This window comes from Acromyrmex echinatior, chromosome 2 (assembly GCF_024713525.1).
Source record: "Acromyrmex echinatior isolate Ae372 chromosome 2, ASM2471352v2, whole genome shotgun sequence".
Classification (NCBI taxonomy): Eukaryota; Metazoa; Arthropoda; class Insecta; order Hymenoptera; family Formicidae; genus Acromyrmex; species Acromyrmex echinatior.
Genome location: NC_141853.1, coordinates 16,589,779 through 16,617,045, shown reverse-complemented (window position 1 = coordinate 16,617,045; position 27,267 = coordinate 16,589,779). Strand labels below are relative to the sequence as shown.

General features: G+C 34.3%; 1 protein-coding gene and 1 long non-coding RNA gene across 4 annotated transcripts in view; both read left to right on the top strand.

Moving 5' to 3' along the window:
- rsh (Rap GTPase activating protein radish) overlaps positions 1-27,267 on the top strand; it is a 135,243-nt gene that overhangs the window by 101,885 nt on the left and 6,091 nt on the right. For all 3 annotated transcript variants that reach the window (XM_011065438.2, XM_087402994.1, XM_087402993.1), the window contains exons 2-12: positions 726-862; positions 1,426-1,869; positions 2,451-2,700; positions 3,373-3,847; positions 4,068-4,206; positions 4,433-4,610; positions 5,137-5,341; positions 5,792-5,903; positions 20,061-20,163; positions 23,202-23,374; positions 26,588-27,089. In XM_011065438.2, coding sequence (XP_011063740.1) covers positions 730-862; positions 1,426-1,869; positions 2,451-2,700; positions 3,373-3,847; positions 4,068-4,206; positions 4,433-4,610; positions 5,137-5,341; positions 5,792-5,903; positions 20,061-20,163; positions 23,202-23,374; positions 26,588-27,089 — 2,714 coding nt within the window. In that variant the 5' untranslated portion in view covers positions 726-729. The remainder of the gene's footprint in view (positions 1-725; positions 863-1,425; positions 1,870-2,450; positions 2,701-3,372; positions 3,848-4,067; positions 4,207-4,432; positions 4,611-5,136; positions 5,342-5,791; positions 5,904-20,060; positions 20,164-23,201; positions 23,375-26,587; positions 27,090-27,267) is intronic.
- LOC147910552 (uncharacterized) lies at positions 8,397-18,063 on the top strand. The gene is made up of 2 exons (XR_015544136.1): positions 8,397-8,478; positions 15,666-18,063. It is a non-coding gene; the product is annotated as an uncharacterized LOC147910552 (long non-coding RNA).

Genomic DNA, 27,267 nt, shown 5'->3' with positions numbered 1-27,267 from the left:
GTGTCATGATCATGATTAAATTGATGTTAAATATATTTTTATTTATTTTCTAAATGTGATGCGAGAATGTTTACGATATTTGTTGCAAGATCTATTTCTGTTCGTTACATATTATATTAATTTGTTGGAAATATTTCGCGTTATTTTCTAAAATTCCACATTCGCGCTAACATAGTCTGAGATTATTCTCGCGTATCTCTATCAGACGTCGACATGGTCGAGCTTACACAACTGCCGTTTTTAACTATTACACTTGCGTTCTTGTGTCTATTGTACATTGTTAGAGTGTTGTTCTACTTAGCTACGTTTGTATTATCTTGGATATCTCGTTAAGTTCTTTCGATCGTATCTACGAAGTGGGCGAAGTAGACGAAGCGTGGTTTCGTGGTGATAAAGAAGCAGGAAGAGGCTCGCATCTGTATATATCAATATCTCGTGCGCCTCCGCCCGCTGTATCTCGAATACCGGAATAGCTTCACGCAAAATCGAGCATGACGATCATCCCTATCGTGAACGCGTTTTTTTTCGGGGGCTTACAAGAGAAACCACGACTTCGACAAATTATCACTTTCAAGCGCTCTGTTGGCATGGCCTGGTTTCACGTAACTTTATCGTTGAGAGATGCACCTTCTTCTTCCGTTGAAAGTTCTTCCGTTCCGCTTGCGAGCGGACGTCGCGCTTTCCTTACCGGCTTAAACCAAGACGGTTCGCTTCCTCTTTTCCAGGACCATGACAGCGATCTGCTTCGTGTGCAACCTGCCGATCCTAAGTCATCAAGTCGGGCTGATATGGCAGGGTGGCAACGGCTGGGACGACCTCGTGCGAGAGCAAGTGGAGGAGTCCACTCTGAGGCAACGCCTGGGTATGCATAGACACGCTTTTAGCCCGTAACCAGAATTTTTCGCACGAAAGCACATTATGGAAATTCGTTGGTTTTCTCATGCAAAAGTGCTTTGAATTCATTTTCATGCGGATTGTAATGACGGTGTGTGTGTGTGTGTGTGTGTGTTTTGCGGAAATATTAAAGTCAGAAGTTAATGGTATTTATATTCTCATCTATCTTTTTCGAGAGTAAAATGCATTCTTTAAAAAAAAAAAAAATATTGCTAAATAGAAAATTATAACACAAAAGAATAACGTTTTGAGAATAAAGAAATATAATTGCGTAATTAATATATTTCATATTTTCACACGTTTCTCGAGTAATTTTCTCTACTATAGGTATACGTAAAATATAATGAAAAATATGTATATGCAAAATAATGTTTCAATATTGACAATCTACTTTAATGAAGCTACAAGAACTCCTATTAAATTCCTATTACTGTCGTATGAGACTTTTGTAACAACTCGATAATAAGACAGCATTATCTTACAATCGAATAACCATCTCTTCAGTATATAGCGTAATGTATTTGCCCTTAGGAACAGGCAGACGAGATTCCGCGGCACAGATCACGTCAATCTCGCCACCTGGCGAAACTCAAGATTGTTCACCGACGAACCAGCGCCGACGGCGATCGAGTCTCGCTCAATTGACCGATATTTTGCGGGAATGGGGTGGCGGAGGTATTTCCACGAAAAGCAGCCGCGGCAACAAGCTTTGTCGAAGAGAAACCTTGGCGGATATCGCCAAATCGCTACCGTGGTCGCGACAAACTACCACGGACGCCAGCCACCTGGTCAGCCTGCGAAAAAGGCGGGAGAGTTCGGTCGACAGCGGCATCCGGAGCCAAGTGTCCAGCAAATCCAGACGAGATTCCGCCATCAGTGACCTTAAGAACGATATAGCTAAACTTTGGAGCAAAAAGGATGTATTGCTGCAACCACAGCCGCCGCCCACTGTCATCTCGCCTACACCACGCCGAGGTAAAATTTTCAGCGAGAGGAAAGTCGCTTTATCAGTAACAGTCTAAAAATAGCACGTTTACATCTACATTGAAATCCCGTTTCACGGAGAATCTACTAATTTCGCGAGTCGCGATATTACTGAAAGTAAATTGGGGATGTTCTGAAAATCATGAATTTTATATTAGGAACAAATTAAGTTTCGTTATACCTATATCGGTCCAGAATAGTCGAGTTCGGAAAAAGTTTAGAGAAGATGGCACATCTCATTTTCTTTCAATAGTTATGACGACATAACGTATAGACTTGTACGGAATTTTTGGACTTATATTGCATTTCAATTTTAGTAATTTTTATTTTTATGCCAGTGAATCTTATTTTTAAATTAAAAGACAAGAAAGTTTTTGTAATTCATATCAGCAAAGTAATGATTATTCATACCAAATATTTCTCTTAATGTACATTTGCATAAAATATAAATTTTCAAACGATGTAAAGAAAACTTATCTTTATGGAAAAAATGCATTTAAAATGCATTGAAATTGCTTAAAGAATTGTACACGTGTATCTTATTGATTACTATTTTTCTATTTTTATTGCAGGTTCAGGCGAATCGAGAAACTCTCGCCGCGGTTCGGGAGAGAGCGCGAGGTCGAGGAGGGATTCAGTGATTACGGGACAATCTCAGATACGGGACAGTCCAGGTGATCGTAAGCATAATTGTCGTCATCACAGACGTAGGCAATCTCAGCAATCTGTCGACGGAGGTGGTGTCACGCCTACGAAATATTATAGAAATGATCAAAGACCAAGCGCTTCCAGCACAGACAGCGCGGGTAGCAATACGGTTCGGTTAGTTAAATTACAATAAATCAATTAAATCTTAACAAATTTACTTAACAGATATGACAGAAATAGTTCAATTTTCAGAATTAATTATTTTCAATATTGATACGTTTTAAATTGTATGTAAGTAATTTTCACAGTTAATTATTTTCAATGATCCGTTAATTGATACGTTAATTGATAAGTTGGGTAAATATAGATTATGGAAAGAAAGGTTTTGCTGACATATCTAAAAGTTATAGTTAAATACAGATCTGAAAATATAATTTTGTGGGACCACATTTAAATTATGTAAATTTAAGTTAATTGCTATAAAAACCAGAACTATCTTTCAGTACATTATATTTAAAAATTATAGTTATATCGAATATTAAAATTATAGTTAGAGTTCAGTACTAGTAGTCTAATATAGAGAACCCAATGTAGGTGTCAGTCATACACTGTGTAACATCTTTGCTGGAAAACACCCGTAGTTAGTTGATGGCCCAACAAAATTATTTTCAAATCTGTAAAATGTAGCTAAGCGTTTTTAAATGCTTCAAAACCATTCTTCCTGAATAGTATATTGTATATTGCTACATAATAAGACATTGTTTAATCTAAAATAACAAATAATTTATTCGTATTTGCATTAATAAAATATAATATACCTGGCTTATTAATTTTCTTCTATCACAGAGAACATCTGGAGGCTCAGAGGAACTCCACGGACAAAAGTGAGAGATCGAGTAGCATCGAAGGCAAAACCCAATCAACAGGTTCCACCATGATTGATACAAAAATGGTGATGACGGCGTCCTTGATAGTTAATGGGAAAGGGCCGGTTGTCATTACAACGACTACCGATTTGAAGACAATGTCGCTCAATACTTCGCCAGTGATGTCCACCTTATGCCAGACTATGTCGACCTTAACTGTAGACACAAAGCCCGTGATTGAAAACAAAATTGGTGCCAGCTTAGACACATCCGTGAATCCACCGACCATCGTTATGTCCTCGGTAACACCACCGGCGATTTCACCGACAATCGGAAGCAGTCTTCCGCTTCCTGGGACTTCGACTTCCGGTAGCTCCAGCCCGGTCGGTTCTCCGAACGTCAATAACACACCTACGCATCCGTTACTTTCCACTCGAAGAGACTCGACCACGCAGGTAGCGGTTATCGATAAGTCCCTTTTTTGTGACAAAGAATAGCAATTAAGCAGCTTATATACTATGAAACTGTAATACTGTTTTTTATTAATATTTCAAAAAGATCTTCCAACTGCTTCTCTCTCTTTAATTATTTAATGAAATGATTTTATAATTAGAGATCTTTAATTTCGTTTGAGGGTATCATTGATTTTATAATGGTCATCGATTCTTTTGACAGTGTAATTTCAAGGGTAAAGAAGTTTCGCCGAGTAAACTGTCGAGGCTAATACGCCAGCATGCAGCAATTGATGAATCAATGCCACCCACAGGACGACGTGGTAGTCAACCAACTTTATCACCAGATCCTGAAGATGGAGGTAGATACCAATTTTTCGACTTTTAAGTTTTTAAAATTTTAATTAAGGCTTTTAAATTTTAGCAATTGATATGTTAACATTTAAATCATTTTTTAATTAATGTCTTGCAAAAATTTCTTTTATATATAAATAATGTGTGATTGGAAGAAAAGTATTAAAAAAGGATATTTTTTCTATAATTGAATAAATGACAGGATAGATTAATCTTGTTGATGTATGTTTGAAGGTCGAAAAGCACGGAGGGACTCCTTAAGTCCGGATTCTGCTTCTTACCTACGACGTCGTGATTCAAAAAGTCATCTAAGTCCTGATAGAAACGTCGATAAGAGAGATATCAGCCCTATCAGACAAAGAAAGAGTCGATTAAGAAGACAGTCCACCTCAATTGCTGGTCGGCCACCACGGTATCTGTATTCTATTGATTTTTTTAACGTATATAATATAAACAATGCTTCGTTCGATATACTCTTATTCTATTATCAACTTATTCATTTTGAAATATTTTATTTTAACATTGTGTACGCGTAAGATTTTGTATATTAAAATATTGTTATACATAATTAATTAATATCGTTTATAAAATATTTTTATAAATTTACAATACATCATATATGAGATTTTTAGATATTTATATTATTTCAATTTGTTTTTTTTTATAAATAAGAAAAATTATAACGGGATTAATTTGTAATTAAGAGAGATATTTTTCATTTACTTTATAATTGTCAGATAAAGTTCATTTAAATTAATTAGAATGGATATAAAAATCCGAATAGTAATGTCATAAAAGTTCATAGATGTGCTCGATGTCGTGTTATTATAACACGGCAGTGTCTCACGTCATGTCTTAACGTCGAGATACTACCGTGTCTCCAGATTTTGAATTTAAAGCTAGGCAATCCGTGTTTCACATCGAATTTTGCATTACAGTTCGCCGGACAGTTCTTCGTGTTCGTCCAGAGAGCCCAGTCCTTGCGCTCGCGCACCCGGTAATATTCACCATGCGCCGATAATTCGACGGCAATCTACCACGGAGGAGATCCTGATAGCACGCGGTTTTCGACGGCAGAGTACCACCGAAGAAATGATACGATGCCGTAATTTTAGACGACAGAGCTCTCAGAGCGACGATACGGTTTGTTTCGACAATTCACAATAAACTCCACCTTACAATTAGAATAAATGTATTAAAAGAATAATCACTCAAATTTTTTTTAACGAAGAAAACTTTGTCGAAATTTTTATTGAAAATTTCCAAGAAAAGTATTAATGGATATATTTAATAATTTCTAGTAGCCTTTTTTTATTTAAAAAATAAATTTTATAAAGTAATATCAATCTTGAAATACTTGAAAGTTTAACAAATTTTTATAAAATAATATTTTTTAAATATATATATATATATATATATATATGTATATTTTTTATAATTTTATATTTAAAAGAGAATATATTAAGGAGGTAACATAATCCAAAAAAGTTCTTTGTTTTTTTTATCAAAAAATTATTAAATCTTTTTAATTAATATATATATTAATCTGTAAAGATCACTGTAAGAAATTTGTACTTATTGTACATTTTGTAGGTTCAGAGATCTCGCGGACGAAGAAACAGCTCGGCTCAAATCACGGATGGTACTTTCGCATCGATGACAGTTGAAACATCTAGCACTTTATTTGACAGCAGCACCCAGACTGGTGAGTGATAAAAAGGAATTTCGCTGATCGATATAATAATTATTATGTACAAAGGGGAATCGCGTATTATTATTTTAAATCGCGGCGTTACAGTGAATTTCAGCGTATGCCAAAAATTCCATCCATCATCTGACTTTTTTGACAGCAACAAAACTTTTTACGAAAGCGATTTTTTGTGAATTTTTATATACTTAAGATATTCTGTGCATGCACTAATCTTGAAATGATAATCAATTTGGTAATCACTTGATGGTAACTAAACTACATGATAATAATATTAACATAGAAACTCGAAGCATGTAGCACATTTATATTTTTATTTGTTTATATGTATAAATTTTTATACTCGGATGTGTTTATATGTATAGATTTTTATCAGATCAGATTACGTCATGCTGCAGTAGTACGAATCAATGACATTTCTCAACCGTATTATATCTCACAATGTTCCATCAAAAAATTGTTTCTAGAATAAATTTTGCTTCCCATTTATCAGATATTCACTATTCTATTAGATTTGATTAAAAAGTTCTTGTTTCTTTTTTTTCAAAATTATATAATACGTTTCACATATTGAATTTTGCGTCGTAATGAACGACGTAATGAACAAGTAGCCTTAACGCAACACTATTGATCCGTCTCATTTAATAGAAATTTAAATTAAAAAACTTGAATTGTAAGTAAATCTCCGTTACTTTTTTAATACATTTTAAAAATAACTACTATTGAATGTTATTTACAAGTATTAATTAATATTATATTTATACAAAAATTCAAATGTTATCAAATCAAATCAATCAAAAGATATACGATAAGAATAACAAAAAAATTTTTTTTAATTATTAAAAATTTCTTAAATAATTTGATGATAAAGAGATATAAAATAAAATCTCTCTTTTGTGAGATTTTTATGATCGGATTACATCATGTTGCAGTAGTACAAATCAATGATATTTCTCAACGGTATTATATCTCGTATAATGTTTTTATTATAAAAAATTATTTTCAACTGTTTTTTAACGAAAAACTTAAACACGAGAATAGTCACATAGTTTCCATTTAAAAAATTTATTTTCTATGATTAATTTTTATCCTCTTTATGTTCTTTCTGTAATTATAATTACGTATATCGTGTATTATTACATCATATACACATACATTTATAATTTCCACGTTTCTTTTATTATTAATGGATGTTTTTCCAATTTAGATTTTATTTAATTTCATTTCTACATAAGTATAGCAATCGAGAAGGTTTTCTCATTTCCGTACTGACTGAAACTAATATTCATTCAAATTAGAGATTCAGATAATTGTAGTAATTATTTTCATTACTTTAGATAGCCAGCAAGCCCGCATATTCGTTATCAAGCGTTCTCCATCTCGAACATTGCACTAAATTCGCGCCCTTATTGCTACGTCATGCGCGATCGGACACGGGGGTCGCGGATAACCATCGTCGCGACGCTCGAGGACGCAGGCGTCATCGTGGCCGGTTTAGTTCCTGCGGAATAACACGGAGTGCATGGCAGTCGATAGGCTGAAAAACAGAAAACTAGCCCTTGTTGTAAGACACCCCTCGGCTAAGGACGAGCGTGTGTACATTTGTCGCGGCTCCGCTTCGTGCGCGAGGTGTTCCTGTCTTTATAGAAATACGCAAGAATAATCGCACTAGGATACGTCTTAGATTGAGACGAAGACATCGAAAATATTCGTTGAATTCAGGAACAAGTGTTTATTTCGCCATCCTGAGGATCGACGATCGAATTCGAGCGAGGAAGGATCGCTCTTGAGAAAAGGATTTTCTGCGATCGAACGATACGCTTAATCCCTCGTGTTTTAATTGAAGTTGGACGTAATAAATCCTCTTGTCTGTCTCACTTCCTTCATTGTCTGTTTACTTGCATCGAAGGATCGATCCTGAGGCGATCAAATGAACCACGGGCTCGGTGGCGAGTCATGCTGTCAGGAGGGTGCACAGTTCTTCCTGCGGAAGGATGACACCGTCGAGTTTATCCATTAGAGCGATGAAAACACGTTGATCGTGGGTGGTGACCTTTCTTTCGATCTGCAGATTTGGATTTACCAACTATTAGGATTTTCGTGTGTGAACAAAGGCGTTTTCTCCCGTATATATACCGCGAACTCATCTTATCGTCTTCGCTCGCGGAGCGCAGGATCAGGTGTTTCCCGGTGACAGGACACAACCACTTGTGGCGGAGCCCGGCAAACAACATATTCGATATCGGCCCCCGACATCAAGCGAACAATTTGGAAATTGGCCAACGCGTGGCACGCGTCGTCAGGGAGACAGGGATCTAACTCATCCTATCGTCGGACGTTCTAAAAAAATCTTTTCGTGACCTTCAAGGCAGCGCCGGACGTTTCCGGACGTCCTTGACACATTATGTCGATCGTTCGATAGTCGCGTGCGCGATTGGTCAGTGTGCCGATTGTGTTTTCTCTGTGTAATGCCAAATTCATTGTGAGTGATGGCGAGGAGAACTCGTCCTGGCGATCGAGGATGTTGCTTCCCTGTCATGACACTGGAGACTCTCACAAAAGTAATCCACAGGTATGACCCAATCATACGAACTATATTTTCAATATAAAACTTTCCATTTTCTCTTTTAATATAATGCAAGTATAATTATCGTGAAAATTTTATATTCTGTATAAATTTTATATTATATCGGATATTTTGTGGAATCCGATATGTATCGAGTACAAAAAATATTCGTACAGAGAACATTTTTATTAAAAAAGCTGTATTTGTAGAAATTAATCAACAATTTTACATGAATACATTTTGTCCTGATATAAAAGAGCTTCACGTATTCCTGATTTTAAAATCTAAATTTCTTGATTTTACGACTTTTTGTGCATTCAAATAATACGATTTTTCTATTTATTTTTAAAGTAATATATTTTAATTATTATACATTTTTTTAGGCAAAATAATTTTGAGAACTATACAATTCATTTTATTTTTGTTAATCAATTGTTAACTAATATTTACTTTTTAAAAATAAAGTTTTATAAAGTTTTATGTTCGAATACTTTTAAAATATAGTATACGAATACTTTTTGTATACTCATTATATATTATATTCTATGTAAGAATATTGGATTGGATATATTTTTTCGAATAAACATTGTAGTATTCTTCGAATAATTCGTTTTATATATATATATATATATATATACACACCCACGGTTTTTTAAATTCAGTTTATTTTAATGATTCCACGTCTACCAGTATCACCGATCCATACTACTGCAGCATTTTATTGTATAATACATTTTTCAAATCTTATCTAGTTTATGTAATGTATTTTATTATTGTAATTATTGATGCGTAATAGAAAATTTTTCATTTTTGTACAATATAAATTATTTCAAAATTTGCATCTATTATTAATTTAGAGTCGATTTTCTTTTAGACAAGCGCCTCTTTTTAAAAATATAATTTAATATAATAATAATAATAAATTTTTAAGATTAAAGTTTATTAAAATATAAATCTTACATTAAAATCATGATTGAGGAGGAGCAGTTATCTAAATATAATATTTAGATCACGAAACACAATATGATGTTTAATATAAAACTTTTAGAAATTTGATGACCAACAGCATCACAGAGAAAAGAGTGTTATAAAAATTCGCAATATTGTACAACTCATAGTATAACATTTTCTTTTTATTTCACAAGCAATAAAGTAACGTAAAGTAAAGTAAATGATATGTGTCATGCTAAACGCTCATGAGAAGTTAGAGCGAAGCTTATCGCGTGTCATATCGCAATTTGTAATATGTCGTGTTACACGATGCTTGAGATTAATAAGTCAATACGAATTATACGTGTTAATTCATAGTTAGTCGCCAATTTAGATTACGAATTCTAACGCATCATGTCCAAATGTCAAAGTTAAATCTTTGCAAATCTAACGTATGTAAATCGAAGAAGCATGACGTAATTTACTCCGGCCTACTAAAATTTTAATACGTAGGTGTAATACGTTAATGCCAATACGTAATATCCATCTTAACGAATAATTAAAACCGTGAATTTCTCAAAGTATGATATTCAACCTTGTATCGTCACAGCGTGTACGACGATACTTAGAAAGCAATCAATCAATCATACTCATTCATAATGCTGTCGTCTTTTTATAGATTGGTGATATGGACACCGCAGAGAATATAGTGCTATACGTTTACATTTTGAGCGGTAATTTGGTCGAGTTTATGATGTGTATTCGTCAAGTTAAGATGCGATATAATAGTATCTTCCGATAATATTGGAAACGATAAATATTTTCATTGTGAATTTTACGATAGATGTAATCAATGCGCGGAGAATCATCCCTGAGAGTGCTTTTATCGTGAGGCGTGTTTAATAAGCGCATTTACTTTGTGTGTTTTGCGCATGTCGAAATTAATTAAAAATAATACTTTCAGCATTGATATTCTGTTGCGTATTTTAATTTTTAATATTCGAGTATCGTGAGATTAAAATGTTGATTCGTTAAATTCGTAAACCGAAACGGATTCCATTCATTAATTTGATCCGTGGTTAGTTTTTATTTTTACTTATTAATACGAGGTTTTTATTAATTTGAGTATAATTAAAATCATGATCGATTAATTATTTAAATGTGAAATTTTTCATTGTATATATGAAGAGAGTGCCTGTAGAATATACAATATTTGCGTCGGAGTTACACGAAGGTAAATCATTTTTGCAAATACTCCTCGACGATCCTCCCAAGGACGATCGTTATAAGAAACTTAAGTTAACTCGAACGACTAAAAGTTGTCGTGGCATTTTTTACATCTCTTTCCAGCGTATTAAAGATTTGATAACTTTTACTTGTATCTCGTAAGTTTGAAAAAGTATCGCGTATCATTAAATCGGGAAAAAAATTTGTGCGAGATTAAAAAATAAGGAAACGCTTTCAAATAAAATTACTGCAATGTACTGACTTTATTAAAGAGAAAATTAATTTTTTGTTAGCAAAAATCTGTAGCGGAATGTCGAGAATCTATGGCTGTATTTGTCTAATTTACTATTCCAACAAGTACTTTTGAAACAAATAATTCGATCGTATCTATTAGTAATAATTTAATTTATGAAAAAAATGTTATTATTAAATATTTTATTAATTCGAATGTATAACTATATTAAATTAGCCTTTTTCTCGTACAGGTAATATTAAGTATGCATGTTAATGCGTACATATTCGTAAGTGCGCTTTTAAATTAGCCAATCGAACGGCAGCTATCGATGATTTAATTAGAGACAATTATCGAATACGTACAAATACATAAAATGTAATAGAGTTACCACACCAACCTACGTTACTAAATTAACTCCAGTCCATTTGGAACATTTTCAATAATACTGAATTAAGCAACTAGCATAACATAAATTTCAATAATAATGAATTAAACAACTCGTATAACAAACATATTTAAACTACAAAAAAATATTCATGACTGCTATATAAATTGATAAGAAATAAATTATATTTGATTTTTTTTTACTAATTACTAGGATGTGCTATGCTGTATTTTTTTTTTAAGAATACAACCCTTTAATATTTCACTTTTTGCTATGTTTTGACATCTACTGATCAGAGTAGCAATTAGAACTCATTACGTTGTACCGTGTTCCATAATATGATAATATTTATCGATCTACAGCTTATTACATTTTTCGTTATCTTTTCCCTGCATAACACCGAAGTTTTTCACCTCGGTAACTTTCTACTTTATAGTAGCTTTTAATTTTATTGCAATGCTCTTAATTATGTTTCTTTTATCTTCGAGATTCGTCCAGTGTTCGCGTAATTTAGTGGTTACACATTTCAAGGCAACGACCAAGAGAGCAGAAAAAGGGGCTGTGGACAAATTGTCCGTAATTTATGCGCTACTAGCAAATGTAATTTTCCAGATCGACCTGGTCTCTTCGTCGCGCGACTCTGCGTCCATTTCAAAATTGCTCTCGTGTGTTTTCGCGTTCCCATTAAAGAAAGGTTGTTAAATAAGGTGAGAGCCCCAACTTTTACGTTGAGACTCTCTTATCTTCGTCCTTCGCTTCATCCTTTTGTTGATGCCATTGTAGGCTTTTTTCTTATCAATGCATGCGGCTCTTTTTGCTGAGGATATTTCCTCAACAATGAAGTTAAATTGCAACGAGCAAATATTTCTTAAGACGTTTGCAAAAATATTAGCTTCCTTCATGAAAAGATAAATAAGATTACTTGCATGACAGTATGACAATGAAAAATCAGCAATTAGATCTGGTTTTAAAGATAGTAATCGAAAATTAATTTTTAAATTATGTTTGCTCGTTATCTCGTTTAATTTAAGATTTTATATTTAAGATTATGCAATATATAAAAGAATACCAACATTTTAGCAAGACTTCTTTTTTAAATCACATTTTGTTTGTAATATATTTAATCGTACAATTATTTAATTTTATTTGTCTGCGTATCTCTCCGTGATTTTATTCGTTAAATCTTTTCAATTATACATTTTCAGACACATTTTATGTTTTTATCATTGAAATACTATAACTATTGCTTTTTTCATATTCTTATGTCGTTCTCCTAGGATTATCCCTGCGGAGCGGATAGGTATTAAAATCTTTACCGTTCAGCCATGGAGCAAAAGAAAAAAAGCTATTTCGGATATATAGTATTGTTTCATTTTCTTTGGCCGCTTGTAAACGTGAGATGAATATTTGTTTCATATTTCATAAGATTGATGCGACGAAAGCGAAGGTATCGGACGAAACAAAAAAAATTACACGCGTTTCAAATTAATGGAATGTTCTAATTATGGTATAAGAAAACAGATGTAACATTGCGTATATTGGCGATAGCACATCCTAGTAACAGTCGCAATAAAATTTGGGCCCAAATGCATTCTCTTACTGCGTATTCATGGGAATCTTACATCTTTCTTATTGAATTATTACATTAATCCTGATGTTCTTCGCTCGTTCATCATGTAACACAGTCTAATGAATCTTTAATCGAGAAATATATTAATCGGCCGTGGCTGATGCTATTGAAAAAATTTCCAGACTCATTGTACGCCAGCCATCGAAAATTCTCGTGATCATCCTTTACCCATTTGTTAACTATAAAGGACGCTTTCATCGGCGAATGCGCGTTAACAATGAAGCTGATAAATTTCTCTCAATACGCAATGTGTCGATAAAATGATGATAATAAGGATAAGAAGCAATCTCTTTTGTAATGTCACAGTTATTGATATCCGAGTAATCGTATCTCTTGTTATAAATCTATAGACGCGAAGTTTGTAATGCGAAGGGCATTTATCACTTAAAGAAGTATTTTATATATCGGATGTATGTGGACGACTATGATGTTCTAATTCTGGTCACTCAACGCTAAAATTATCGTCATAGCTATTATAAGCAAGGCTCATGTCGATTGTTAATAATTCATATAGTGTTTTACTTGTTTTCATAATGTTTACATAATCTTTCGATATTATACGTACGAATAATTAATTAATGGTTATGGCTGATGACTTCCTGCTGCCATTCTCTTATTATTAATAATAAATAAGAATGTATCATGAAATATGTAGGATCGCATAGGACACGTCTGTCTAATCTAAGATTCAGAACAGAAGATTAAAGAACAACAATAGAATCGATGTTCTCGAGATGTTTATGGTGTGTTGGCGGTCGTAAATTCATCGTATCAATCACGCGTCGATCAATCTTGGGCGTTTCTCGAAAACATCACTCCCCGCATGTGCGTTTATTAAGGATTTATTCGGGCTCTAATCCGCCTTGGACTGCCTGCGCAAATTGCAAATCAATTATTCGTATTGACGCAAAGGGCGCGGCATACTCGCGGATTAAAGAGAAATTCCAATTTGGCACACACGAGCGTAAATAATCGGCATTTTATTCGCGACCGCATGTATTGTGATTAAGACCTGCCACGCTTTACTTCCGCAATTTATTTAAACGCAAATCCACATGGATTAATTGGGAAATTGACATATAAATGTACGACATTGAAAATACAATTTCCCCGTTGCAATTTTATGAAGCGTATAAAAATTCTTTCTCTGGAAACATTGTCCTTTCTAAAATTCCAATTTTCGGAACCTGAAACTTTATACGGTCATAAACCTGCACGAAGTTTTCTCCTGGTACAAGAGCTATTCTCGAAGTACGGATGGACCTGTGCATTTTTATTAGTTTGAGGGAATATAGTGTTAAAGAAAAAAAAAAAAAAAAACGTGAATGAGCGTCTAATTTTTTATCTACAATACTATGTGCAAACTGCAGAAGAATCCCGAGTGCAATAATTACAAGAGATGTAATTATTATTTCCATCGGTGGTAATCGCCAGCGGGAGAACTCTCGGGAATTTCATTGGTTTCGATAAATTCTGCCGAGGTCGCGCTCTCCGGTCATCAATTCCCAACGACAAGACTGCGTTCACTGCTAAGGCTGAATTTACGCGATTTGCTCTTGGTGATCCTCTCGGGTAAATCGTCCCAAGTGAATGAATCGGAAGTGAACTATCGACAAGCTCAAGTTCACTCAAAGCCCTTCATCTTTGATTGTTTGTAATTCATAAGTTATTGCCCTTTTAGGGAAAATCGACCCTATATTAATAGAAATATCTGTCATTAAAATTAATTTTCAAAATATTAACATATCTATGTTATACGTACATTTCAATTATAAATCATCTGATCATAAGAATTTTCAAGATTTTTGCTTCGTCGAGCTGAGTAATTTTCCATGAGAATCTCATTTCTCAGCATGAAGAATTACTTTTGTCGAAACACTGAGTAAGATTTATTTTTCTTTTATTTCCAATGATTTATGTTGGATCGAGAATACGCTGTGTAAACTCAGCTTAATCGCACCTAATACGCACCATATACGACAGGTTTCCACATCCTTCGTATCGGAAAACTCTATAAATGATTCGATGTCAATATCATACCGCCATATGGTTCGGACTTAATCGGGAAAATTTGGTTTATATTGTTTGAAAGTTTGCGCTGTGCTGCTCCTAAATTAATATCATCTTTCACTAATTTCCATCTCTATGATTCAATTGGAAACGATATTTATTACTGTTTGCACACGTTTCGTATCTGTTCTAAAAAATAATCTGATAATATTTTAAGTCACAAATATGAGCTAAAGAAAATTTTATTTTTATAATACGTATTTATTTACATAAAATTTGCGTAATACGCAAAATACGTATGTTCTGGGTTCCTTACAGAGCTTCTCTAAATTTTGATTGTTCATACGACTTATAAGTGGAGCATAATATTTACCTTGACATTTTTACTAGGCAAAGATCGATTCCTAATTGATCATACAATCTATGAATAAAAAGAAATATACAGAAAATCTGTGATACATTCTGTATATTTGATTCTAATTGAATTTCCTGGATAGCTAAAGGTTAAAGGATGTTAACTGCGGTTATAAATAGTTCTCATTAATTATTGTGACTAAATGCTATTATTATAAAATGTTGAATACGTGCATGATAATATAGGAACGACGAGCACAATTGCTCGAGAAATAATTAGTTCTGCCTTCAATTTTACTGGAGAATTTTCCCTCATTTTAATTTAATAAATGTAATAATTATTTAATAATAAGTTAATTTTAGGTAACGCTAAAAGAATATTTCGCTCTTCTGGATTTCACAATGAATGTCATTGTTTAAAGGCGTCATCTCTTCTGGAACTATCAGATACAATTGCATTACGCATACGGCACGTGCGTATAATTGCGCCTTAGATGAATTAAGTGAGTTGCTTTCACTGAAACTCGCTTTTGGAGTTTACGTCAAATCCGGCTTTCTTGCAGCATAGGATGTGACAAGTTTTATTTTCTCATTAATCGCGACCGAGCCCAGACTCTGTAAATTAACGACGACGGATAAACGATCTGATCCAAGCACGTAATAAAGACGAGGGTGAAAGCGTCAATAAAAGCTGTGGAGACAATGTACGTCTGTGATATTACATGGTCGAGTTTTTCATCTTTTTCTTAAGAATAAACGCTCGCAAATTTTATTTGCAGTGGATGCTTTACAAAGAACGCTGTATGATCGTGAGATTGCATTTATCAGCAGAAACGGGAATAACAGGACAACAACGAAAAATTAATTAATTAGGAGCGAGAGAGATGTAATGTAATGCACTTCCACTGGTAGTTGCAAGCTGACATAGAAGATTGTCCCAACAAAAGTCCATCATAAAGGAATTAGAATGAGATTATAATAAAGTTTCGATTTAAAATGCAATGAATGTTTTTTCAAAAAATTGTAGTTTCTTTTTTAATTGCAGAAACGTAAATTCTTAAATTTTTGCTAATTTCTTTGAAATCCGGCTATCTGTTACAAAACATATATTTACATTAAATCAAATTAAATTACTTTTGTTTCCAAAGTATTCTTTGCTTTCTCGTATCTTCATTCTCATGCGAAGAAAAATATGTTGCAGCTACCTATTTCATTATGAGTAAAAAGAGCCACGGAATCAAATGAGTAAAAAATGTTTTATGCAGAAGTAAAAGTTTTACTCTGATGTCTGAAATTCATTTTTTATTCTGCATATTTTTAAGTGTAATTTAAAAAAAATTAAACAGAAATATGAAGCACGCTGTCTAAAAGCAAGGGCCTTTGATTGTATGGAACGAGTCCGAAAATTCGAAGCTTCGACCTGGTAGATCGAGTCCGCCGTTAACATGTTAAAGTACTGATAAAGGCTGCGTCAATATCACTTCGTTCGTGCGTGCACACTATTAATTTCCTTCGTTACTAAAACCTGCCTGGAATAACAAACACGCAACTCTAAAGTAATATTTTTGAATATATACTTCCGATGGCTGCACTGAAGCTCTGTTTTATTCGCTTCTCTAATATTTTTATTTACTTTGCTTAATACTTTTCAACTTTCAGACATCTCGTTATCGCGATTGGAAATAGAAGGAGAGATATTACAATTTTTTTCTTGTAAAATGTTGATTACACGTTCCATGTTACTTGACATTTTCTGATACCCTATTTTGTCGCGTAATGGATGTATAAATAAGAACAAGGTTATCTTGAATATAATCATCATGGGAGTAAAAAAATCGTCAAGTGTAGAACGACTCCTTCGTCGCTTCCTATTTTTTTTCCGAATCTTTGCTTCAAATAGTGATAAAGTGCATGTTTTAACTCGGTGGTAGACGCTCGTTAGAATTTGACCTAGCTCTTGCATATTTTAGACGAAATTTGCATCGCGCCGCATTTCAAGATAAAAAAACGAAACCTAAAGAGGTATGTATACGCCACGCTACCGTGACGGGGGTGTTGAAATATGTATCGTCACATGTAAACTACGAATTAATCGACATATCCCACAGTTTCGTTTGCGCCGATACGCGATTTTATTTCGTCGATCCGCGTTACGATGCGGGCATGTTTGCTCCACGTTTTTTTTTGTGAATTTATTCTATCGCGTTATCCTTTAAAATTTTCAATTTTTCCGCCAAAAATCATGCGGGATGTAAAATACTTTTCAGTGATATTTGAACACCAAAGAATATGTTAAAAATTTTCGGTAATTGATGAGCTATGCTAAATTTTATTTATAATAAAAAGATCGCGCAAAGTATATATAAGATTTATTTTGATTCCTTAAACGTATCGGAAAAAAAGAGAAAAGTTTAAAATCTAATATACTTTACCTAAGGCTTGTATGTAAAGTATATTAGGTAATAGCATAAATCGAGGGTGCAAAGAATATAATGCGTTGGTTCAAGCGAAATACCATCCAACGTAATCTTATATCACGTGCCACAGTTGCGACACGAATAATTTCGCCCGTCATCTAGATATTTTGCACGAAATATATTGCGGTCCGTGAAAACTTGTAACGAGATTGCCGCAATGTAGCTACTTAATATTTCAAATTCATCGGCGTCTTTTAAATTTCTCTCAACAGTACGTAAATATTAATAATATTCATTAAAATTCGTAATAGAATACGTTCGAAATAATGTCAAATTTTGTTCGAAACATCTGGTGAAACTGTTTACGTATTTAATTTTATATATTTTTTTTGCGTTATCTCGATTGAAAAATAAAGTTAAAAGAAATAAAAAATTGGGCTACAAGATTATATCGTAGTTGAAATATATTTGCAAATGAAAATAATTCATTTGAAAACATTTCCACTGTAATTATATTTACTGAAATAGTAACATTTCACAAATTTAAGAAGCAAGCATTTTTCATTACTTATTTCATGTGATATCATATTATATTTATAGAATATCATTATATCATATTACATTTTGAATTGTGTACATATTGTTTCAATTAAAATTACATAAAATACGGTTTTTAATACATATGAATTTAATTTAAAACAAATATCTTGTGTGGTAGAAGCCATTACAATTTTAACTCAACAAAATTCAATTATGAGTTCCGTTTCTATTCAAGATATACATCGTCATTGTTAAAACGTAATAATAATCACATTATATATAACTTTCTAACAACCCAAGTTAAACAACGAGATTCAAGTCGACGTATCTATGCTTTATATGCAGGAAAGGGTGTTGCCAAGTATACAGTATTCTCTGACTTTCTACTATTACTTCTGAATTGATATAAATGAGTCTGAAGAAGTGATTCTTTAAGTAACTTTGAATAATTTTGAATAAAATTACTACATATACATACATGAATATTTATCAACTCTTCAGCGTAGATCTTCAAGAACATCATTCTGTATCTACTTCTGTTAACTAATATTTTATAAATTATTTTATTTTATTTTATAAATTAATTATCTAATTATATTTTATTTTGTAAAAAATTTATTTTACAGTAACGATATTAAATTTTTTTTTTAATTTTTAAATCCACTCCTCCATATTTCATATTTCTTTTTTATCACACTATAAGATCACACTTAAGATCACGTCCTTAGTTTTTTGCCAAGTATAGAACTAAGAATGGCACGTTACTAATAAAATACGATATTTTTAACAATTCCATTAATTCTGCAGTCACGGAATAGAGCATGCATGTATGAGCCTTCATTGACAGAATGTGCGTGCGTGCATGCGTGCAATTAGTACATATCACAGCGGTCACGAACGTCGCGTCGTCCTCCTTCCTCCTTCACGGCGAGACCGGCGTGACGCCGCGTCGTGACGCCTACTTTCCTCTCGATATCAAAATTCCATGCCTGGCATGCGCTGGAATTCTTTACGGCCTCCAGGGTGCCGTGGTGTGGTATGGTATGGTGTCACGAGAGCGTCGACCACACCCCAGCTTAGCTCAACACGACCTCGTGGAAGAGTAGTTAAGTAAGGACACAAGAACGAGAAGAGAAGGGTGAAGGGGAGAGTATCAGAAAACAGGCGGAGGTAGAAAAATAGTGTAAATGGAACAGGATGATGCGCAAGTTCTCCGGAACAACCAGGAGGTTTTAATGGCGATAATGAGAAAGAGGATATTACGCGACGCGTGGTAGATGCTTGTAGAATAATAAATGCGAAAGCGAGGAAAAAATACGTGTGAATATAGAGAGAAACGTTTCAATTACTACAAAAATGATTTATTTAAGATAAATATTTATGATTTCTTTAGTATAAATATGAATAGAAATCCTTAAGAGGGTCCAGTTATGTAATATAGTGGCGTTTCACGAGACAAATATAGCGGCAATTGCTGTTTATTGCAAATTATTGCAGAAGATGGGCCATAAAACTTAGGAAAGCCTATATATTCTGTAATATAGAGTCAAATATTGCTACCATATTTCTTGCGTGATTAGACTCTTGAGGGAGTCTTTAGATATAAAGAGAGAGATTTTTGACAGATACAGGAATTTATCTTGTGACAGACATTTTGAATATCTATTATAAGAGATAATTCATTTTAATTATAATTAAAATCTTTTTAATTACAATTAAAATTAAAAAAATTAAATAATTAAAAGATTTTATTGCTTTTTTCTTATTTCGACATTTATCGCTACAAGCATTTACCTGTATATCGTATTGTTATGCATCGTCCTTTAGAAACTATTCTATTTCTGCGCTTATTGTTTCAAGAACCGTCGCCGTTGTACGACAACAACCACTACCACGAGGAGTGCCTAAAATGTAACAGCTGCGGCCTGAATCTCACGGGACCCAATCAAAAGCGGGCGAGACGGTGAGTAAGATAGAATCGCATTCTCGGTGCGGTTTACGCTTCCGGCGAACTCGTAAAACGATATTATCTTTAATCAGTATTGTCGTAAGTCGTACCACATTAGTGTGAAGCACGCCTCTTGTCCTTTTATTTTCATACTCGTTTTGCGGCATTCCCATTTCATCGAGGCTCTTAACTGTAACGATTTCATTTGGTAAACCAATACCGTTTTCGAAACTATCTAGAAAAGAATGTGTCTATCAAAAATCTTAAGATACATTCTTTTTTTAGATTTTCAAGAGGTTTCTGCAATTTTGCATTGTTTATAATGTTTGACTTTGCATGTAAATCCATAATTTTATATTTCACAATATACAAAAAGGTAATGCATGCTCTGGAAATTGTCAAAAAAATGCTTAGTCACAAATTACAATTTTCATCATTCGGGTTATCATTTATTATTTGGTTCGTTCATTTATTATTTTTTATTACCTCCAGCCTGATTTCACGCAATCTGCATTCAGCCGCGTACAAAATGGACGTTCGGTGAATAAACGCTTTACATTTTGTATTTAAAAATGTTATTATACAGGATAACGGTAAATCATACAGTCAGGCGAGCAGTTTTATTGTTGACTGCGGTATAATATTGGCAATGCGAAATGTTGCGCGCGAAAATAATTTTTGTTTACAATTTAACACCGTTTGTCGGAGAGGAACATAAATAACTGTACGACATTCAACAGAATTATATCCATGTTATTTGCTTCATGCTATCACTCTCTCGACTTCTTTTACATATTTTAAAAATTAAGCCGATGCTCTCTCTCTCTCTCTCTCTCTCTCTCTCTCTCATGAAACAAGATCCTTGACACGGGCGATCCCATGATGCTGAATTCTCAAGATATTTCTGTCTTGGAAATTGAGTAGCGAATATTCGAGATATACATGACGAAATAGAACACGAAATGCTATTTGATCTGTATCTCACAGACGCACAAAGTAACACAATTGATAAACAAATATAACTATTTGATCTATTTTTTTTTTTTGAAATAAGAAGCAGACTCTATTTATTATTAACAATTTGTACGTCGTCTTATCATATAAATGTAATACGACATACATTTTTTCCATTCGTTTATAAAACGCATTTCTTCCATCTTTTAAAATGTATTATATAACTCTGTAACCAATTTGCGCAGTAAATCCGCAGATGAAATAAAGTATGAGAACTGTAACACGTGGATATCCTTTATATAGCGCGAGAAACTCAGTCAACCGAGGAGCCAGTCGCGAAGCTGCGCTTTTGTAACGCATCGCCATGCAAACAGAGATTCCGTTCGCGATTTAACACTTTGTTCGCAGGGGCGAGAAAGACGTCAATAGATCGCGACAGTAGAAAGGGCGGCTTTTTTCGCCGTCCATGCATCACGTCGTCCAACTTTTACTATACTCTCCCGTAGACGAACGTAGAAATTCCGCGTCCGATTAACACGACGGACAAAAAACGCGAAATCAAGCGTTCGGTCCCAGTGAATTCGGTCTCCAATTAATTTGATCGGACAATTGAAGTCCAACGAAATTGCGACATGCTCTTCACGAAAAATCATCCTAGTTTTTATCAAGAGTCACGCGAAAGCTGTTGCACCGGTTGGAATACCGTCTCCGCGCGAATATCGCGCTTTCGCACCCTCATACATTTGATCGAATTTACATGGCCGATGAGATTCGATTCCGAAAAGAATGCTCGGCCATCTATTGCGTTTCCCATTCGAGAACATTTACGTCACATATGTGGGGATCATTGCGAGGCTCAGTCGATCGGAAAGCCATCCCGTCGTGCCGTTCGATCGCGAGTCATGTGAAGTTGAATCGACGATTTTAACGTAGTCTACCGTGGATAAAAGGACGAATAATATATCTTCTATATCGGGTCGCCGATTCAGAAGCCCATTTGCGATTCAACGAACGTTACGACGAGCGTTATCGTCGAGCTGCCACGTTGAAAAACGCCACGTCACAGTGCGTCATAATGTCATCCCTCGACAAGCTTTCTCCGCGGAGAGCGAGGGATTATCGAAAAATATTTTTATTATTCCATCGCGCGGACCGACGGCAGGCTGTGGAAATAACGCGCGGAATCCTGTCAGATGCAGGCCGAATTGGAATGGACGTTTTAATGTAACGTTATGCGATTACCAGCCGTTTTACAACCTTTACGCAAGTCGCTAATGCATCACTATTATGAGACTACCGCCTATCGCACAGGTAATATAAATAGAAATGTCATATGAAGCTTAAGAAATCATATTTTTTTATGATTTATGTCCGTGGCAGTCAATCATTCTTGTATGTATATGGAACACAACTCGCAAAATATCAATGAATATTGACATATTACAAATATAGTTGAGAGTATAATGCTCTCAAAAATTTAATAAATTACAAAGAGATTAACGTGTTTTTGTATGGATCATCACAGTTTCTATCGAAACTCAATATAGTTCATAATTTTAATTGGTATCGTGTAAATCCATGCGATAAAAGCGAACGATAAAAGAGATAAGGGAGCGATGTGTTCCAATAACAGCCACCGTCGGGACGTAACAACGGATTCACATTTATCAAGCGATCTGAACTCTCTCATGAAACTTCGTTTCTCTTGATTGTTTTCATCGATGATAAGATTCATTTAAGTTCAAGAGTTCCATCACGTTGAAATGAAAAGCGTCAGTCGGAAATTTTTTCTATCTTTAATCAAATGTCTTCTAACAGAATCAGATCTGTCTACTTAATTACTTTTTTTATAATTACCCCGTTGAGTTTTTATTTCAAATTGATTTGTTTTTCATTTTTACAATTCATTTTTACGACAAATTTAATCAAAAGATGTTACAAAATAAGAGCAAATATCATTACTATTCATTGCCATTAGCTGTTCATTTTTATGTTGGAAACTGCTCCATAAACACCTATTATTATTCTTGGATGAAAAGCAGTAAAGTATCACTCGTTTTCAACGAACAATTCTAAGTAACAATTGTTCTGTATTTCAGATTCAAGAACCAGATACTTTGCGATCTGCACTTTGCCGACGTGGCGCTGATGGAGTGCTCGGACTTCATGCAGCAGTTGCGCAGCTTCAAACCACAAAGTTTAGGCTGTGCAGTTGCGAGAAGAAAGTCTTCGACCACCCTGATTTTCCCGTTGCCACCTCAGGCGTGCTCTGGTAAGTGCTTTCGTCATCGCTATCGAGATCGCTCATTCTTCCTCTCTCTTATCGTCGGGTTGCATTTTCGTGAACGAGCCCAGTGCCACCGACTTTTGGAAGAGTGCATATGTATGAGATGAAGCTACAGGTGGTTCCGCCTGTCTTGGATTACTCACGATTATATGAGTGACGTTACTTCGTCATGCCGGATTCGAATAGTAGAATGTAAATGTCCGGTAACGGGTAAACGGGAGTCACAAAATATTCATGAAAGAAGAAATAATAATCGGTTCTTCAGTTCAATTGTATTGAAATGGATGATCGTGTGTACTAGATAATTTCAAAGCGAATTAGATTGTAAGCGTTGATAATCTTCAGGTATTAATAAATATTAATTATAAATAAATAAATAAATAATATTTAATTAGGCTATAAATAATAGACTATATTTAATTAACCTATAATTAAGTCTAAATATAGCCTAAATATAGCCTACATTTATAGCCTAATTATAGACTAATTATTAATGCTATTTATTAGCACTCTAATAAATATTATATAATTTTTTCTTCTCGAGTTATCTCCGGGCCATATTTATGTGATACGAAAGTTTTCTCGACTCAAAGAATTAGAGGATACAAATTTCGAGGTTATTACAAGATCTTGCTTCAAGACTCGACTATTGAATCGTAAAAAATATCTCGAGATAAACTTCATTTGAGTTTCTCACTTGAATTACAAATCGATTCTCAAGATTCATTTATTGAACTGTTCTATGACTCGAGATTAGTTTTAGCTGAGTTTCTCAGCAGAAATATAGCACGACTATAAAAACGGGCTTTAAATATGCCAGTTGTTATCCTGAAATGCAGTTTTTTAATTATAAAGGCAAAATAATAACATCTATGAAAATTATTATTAGCATAAAATCTTTATCGATGAAAATGCCAATATTTATTTATCTTGTATTAAGGGCAACTCTGGCAAATACGCCGCGCTAGAATTTACACCGCAAAAATCAGAAAAAATAGAAAGAGTGTAATATTTCTGCAACTACTCTATTAATGCCTTTATGTTATATACGTATTGTGTTATGATTTCAGCTTCTTACTGTTAATATTAATGAAATGATTGTGAGTTGAATCTCGATTTGTCATTGTACGCGCCATCATATATTATGATCTACATAAAATGATTATTGTAGGGCACATAAAAAACTTATTGTTAGTAGTTATTTCATGATACATAAGTATAGAGGAATAGTAAAGCATATTGTACAGCAAAATACAAGTGTTTCGCTCTTGTATTCTTTGTTTAGTTTGTTGTCTTGTATGTCCTACTTGTTTGAGATATACGGCATTTTTAGCGGGTGGGATTTATGTCCAAAGCAAAAGTGCGCAGATTGGATTCAGTGCACTAAATGTAATAAACGCATTACATGAAATATACCTTATGTAATGATAACCTTATGTAACCTAATATATTAGGTGTTGGAATTAATTCGTAGCGTTTTACAAGTGATGGGAAGTACTTTCATTAATGTATTTTTTAATGCTCATGTGAAATAAATAACATTCTTTCATTAAAAACGCTACGAATTAATTCCAACACCTAATATATATAGGAAGATTGTAATTATTATCTATTACTTCATATACATATTTATCATTCTTATTCCTTAATAAAACTTTGTAAACATAATATTTTATAAGTTATTTTATTAGTTATTGTGTCATTTTACGTCTTATTTATAAGCATTATTTATAAATTTTGTATGAGCCATACATATCTCTATGAGCCATATATCCCTATGGTATTTTTTTTAATACGAAAAATAAGTATTTGGATTTCTAATATTTTTTTCATAGTAGTAAACAGCACAAAGTTTTTACTGATATAATTCGTTTACTTTAAAAATAGTAAATAATATTTAATAAATTAAGTTTTTGTTAGATACAGCGTATAGACCGGAGTTGCCCTATATGTATATTAATATCTTGCTTATACATAGATATATATTAGTTAATATTTACTTAAAACACTTAAGGCGTTATCCATTTCTTTGATACGGTCCTTTTAATTCGCGAAAGGGGAGGAAATTCCGCGATCCCCAAAGGAGATAGGGAACCAGCGGCGTGTCCAAATTCGGGTTTCTAGTGAGATACGGATGGCTATTATATGCGAACAAAGAGCCCGGCAATTAGGTCGACTTGCAGCAGCGGAGCTACGATGAAGAGGAGGGCACCGCGGGCGGCTCACTCTAAGTTCGAATACCAAGCCCTGTTTGCAAACAGCTTGGTGTTCTACCTTACAGTGAATCGACTGCGGTATCGTCGACAGCCGCACGTCGGAAGAAGGAACAGCGGACAGAAAGGAAGAAGATTGATAAAACGAGGCAACAGAGCATGCGGGGACGGGAGAGGAAACATATTACCGGAGATACGTACTTAAGTGGACGTGAGTCCGGCGTCATGGAAGGAAAATCTCTTCAAGATTCTCCGCATCTCTCTCTCTCTCTCTCTCTCTCTCTCTCTCTTTAAGTTCCGTCTTACGGTCGATTCATCCTCGAGGCGTTATTTTGTCGGATCGGATTCCTCTTTTAACGATTTTCAGACAGAGCGCTTGTCTTTGGATACTATTTATTCTATCTGTTTTTCTCGTTCTTTATATCTCTCTCTTCTCTACTCGTTTTCTTTGTTTCACTAATTTTAAACAAACTCCTTTTCGCTTCGAGAATGATTCGACCGATCCTTTTCGTATCTGCGAAGAACAAGACACCATCGACGCCATCGCCCACCAATTTACTCCGCCGAGAAGAGAGCTAGTCAAACGGGTTTAATTAACGTTAATCTCGCTTTGAGCGAAATTGCCCAATCGACGTCCGCGCGCTTCATGATGAAAACGTTGAGGATTATTGCATTTACGTACAACGTGTACAACGACAATGTAATAACTTTTACTACGATATTACTCTGTGATTACATTCTTTAATGATTTCTCGCTTGATCTACAAAACTTCCACTTTTCAAAGGCACAATCGAAATAGCTCACAGAATTCCGGCAAGTACGGCTTATCATATAAAGTTGTTGTACTCATTTTAACAATTTATTCCTATTTTTACTCGTATTTTTTTCTAGATACTTACTCATCACTTGCTCATTTTAAGAAATAACATTCGTGATAAGTAAATTAGAATTCGATACAAGTTGAAAATAAATTTCCCCGTATAGACGAGTTCTGTCAAGAGTTCCCGCACAACCTGATACCAACACCCGGCTACTGGATCGAATGCTCGCGACAACAGATCACGTCCGACACAATCTGGGACGAAAGTGAGAGCGAACACGAAGCTACCGATCCCGAACAGGCGGAAGGACAGAGTGCAGAGGATCGTTCGTCGATATTGAGACGGCAGGATAAGACTTCTTGTTTGTTCGAAGCGGAAAATGAAGGTGATACGGATGATCCGCCTCGAAAGAAGACTACCATCGAGGAACAATGGGAAAAGAATCAGGGTTTCGAGCTCACCTCCGTCGAACAGGAGACCTATGAGAAATATTTCTATGGCTCAGAACATTGGAACTACTTTACAAACGATGAAGATCTGGGACCGGTGATACTCAGCATTAAGCAAGAGACGCTTAATAATCGAGATCAATTCAGGATTTTAGTCAGAGCCATCAGTTACACGGTCCATGGCCTTATCCCTGCCAGTTGCGTCTTTGCTGACCGGTAATTCCTGAATCACATTTTACTCACACATACTTATGTCATATTTAGAAATTTTTCTAAAAAATTAATTTATTCGTTAATAAGAGTGGAAAAATTATCATATCAAGTAATATAATTTATCTAGTTTTAAATAAATATTTTAGATGTTCCTAGAATAATAAAAGTTGTGCGGTTTACG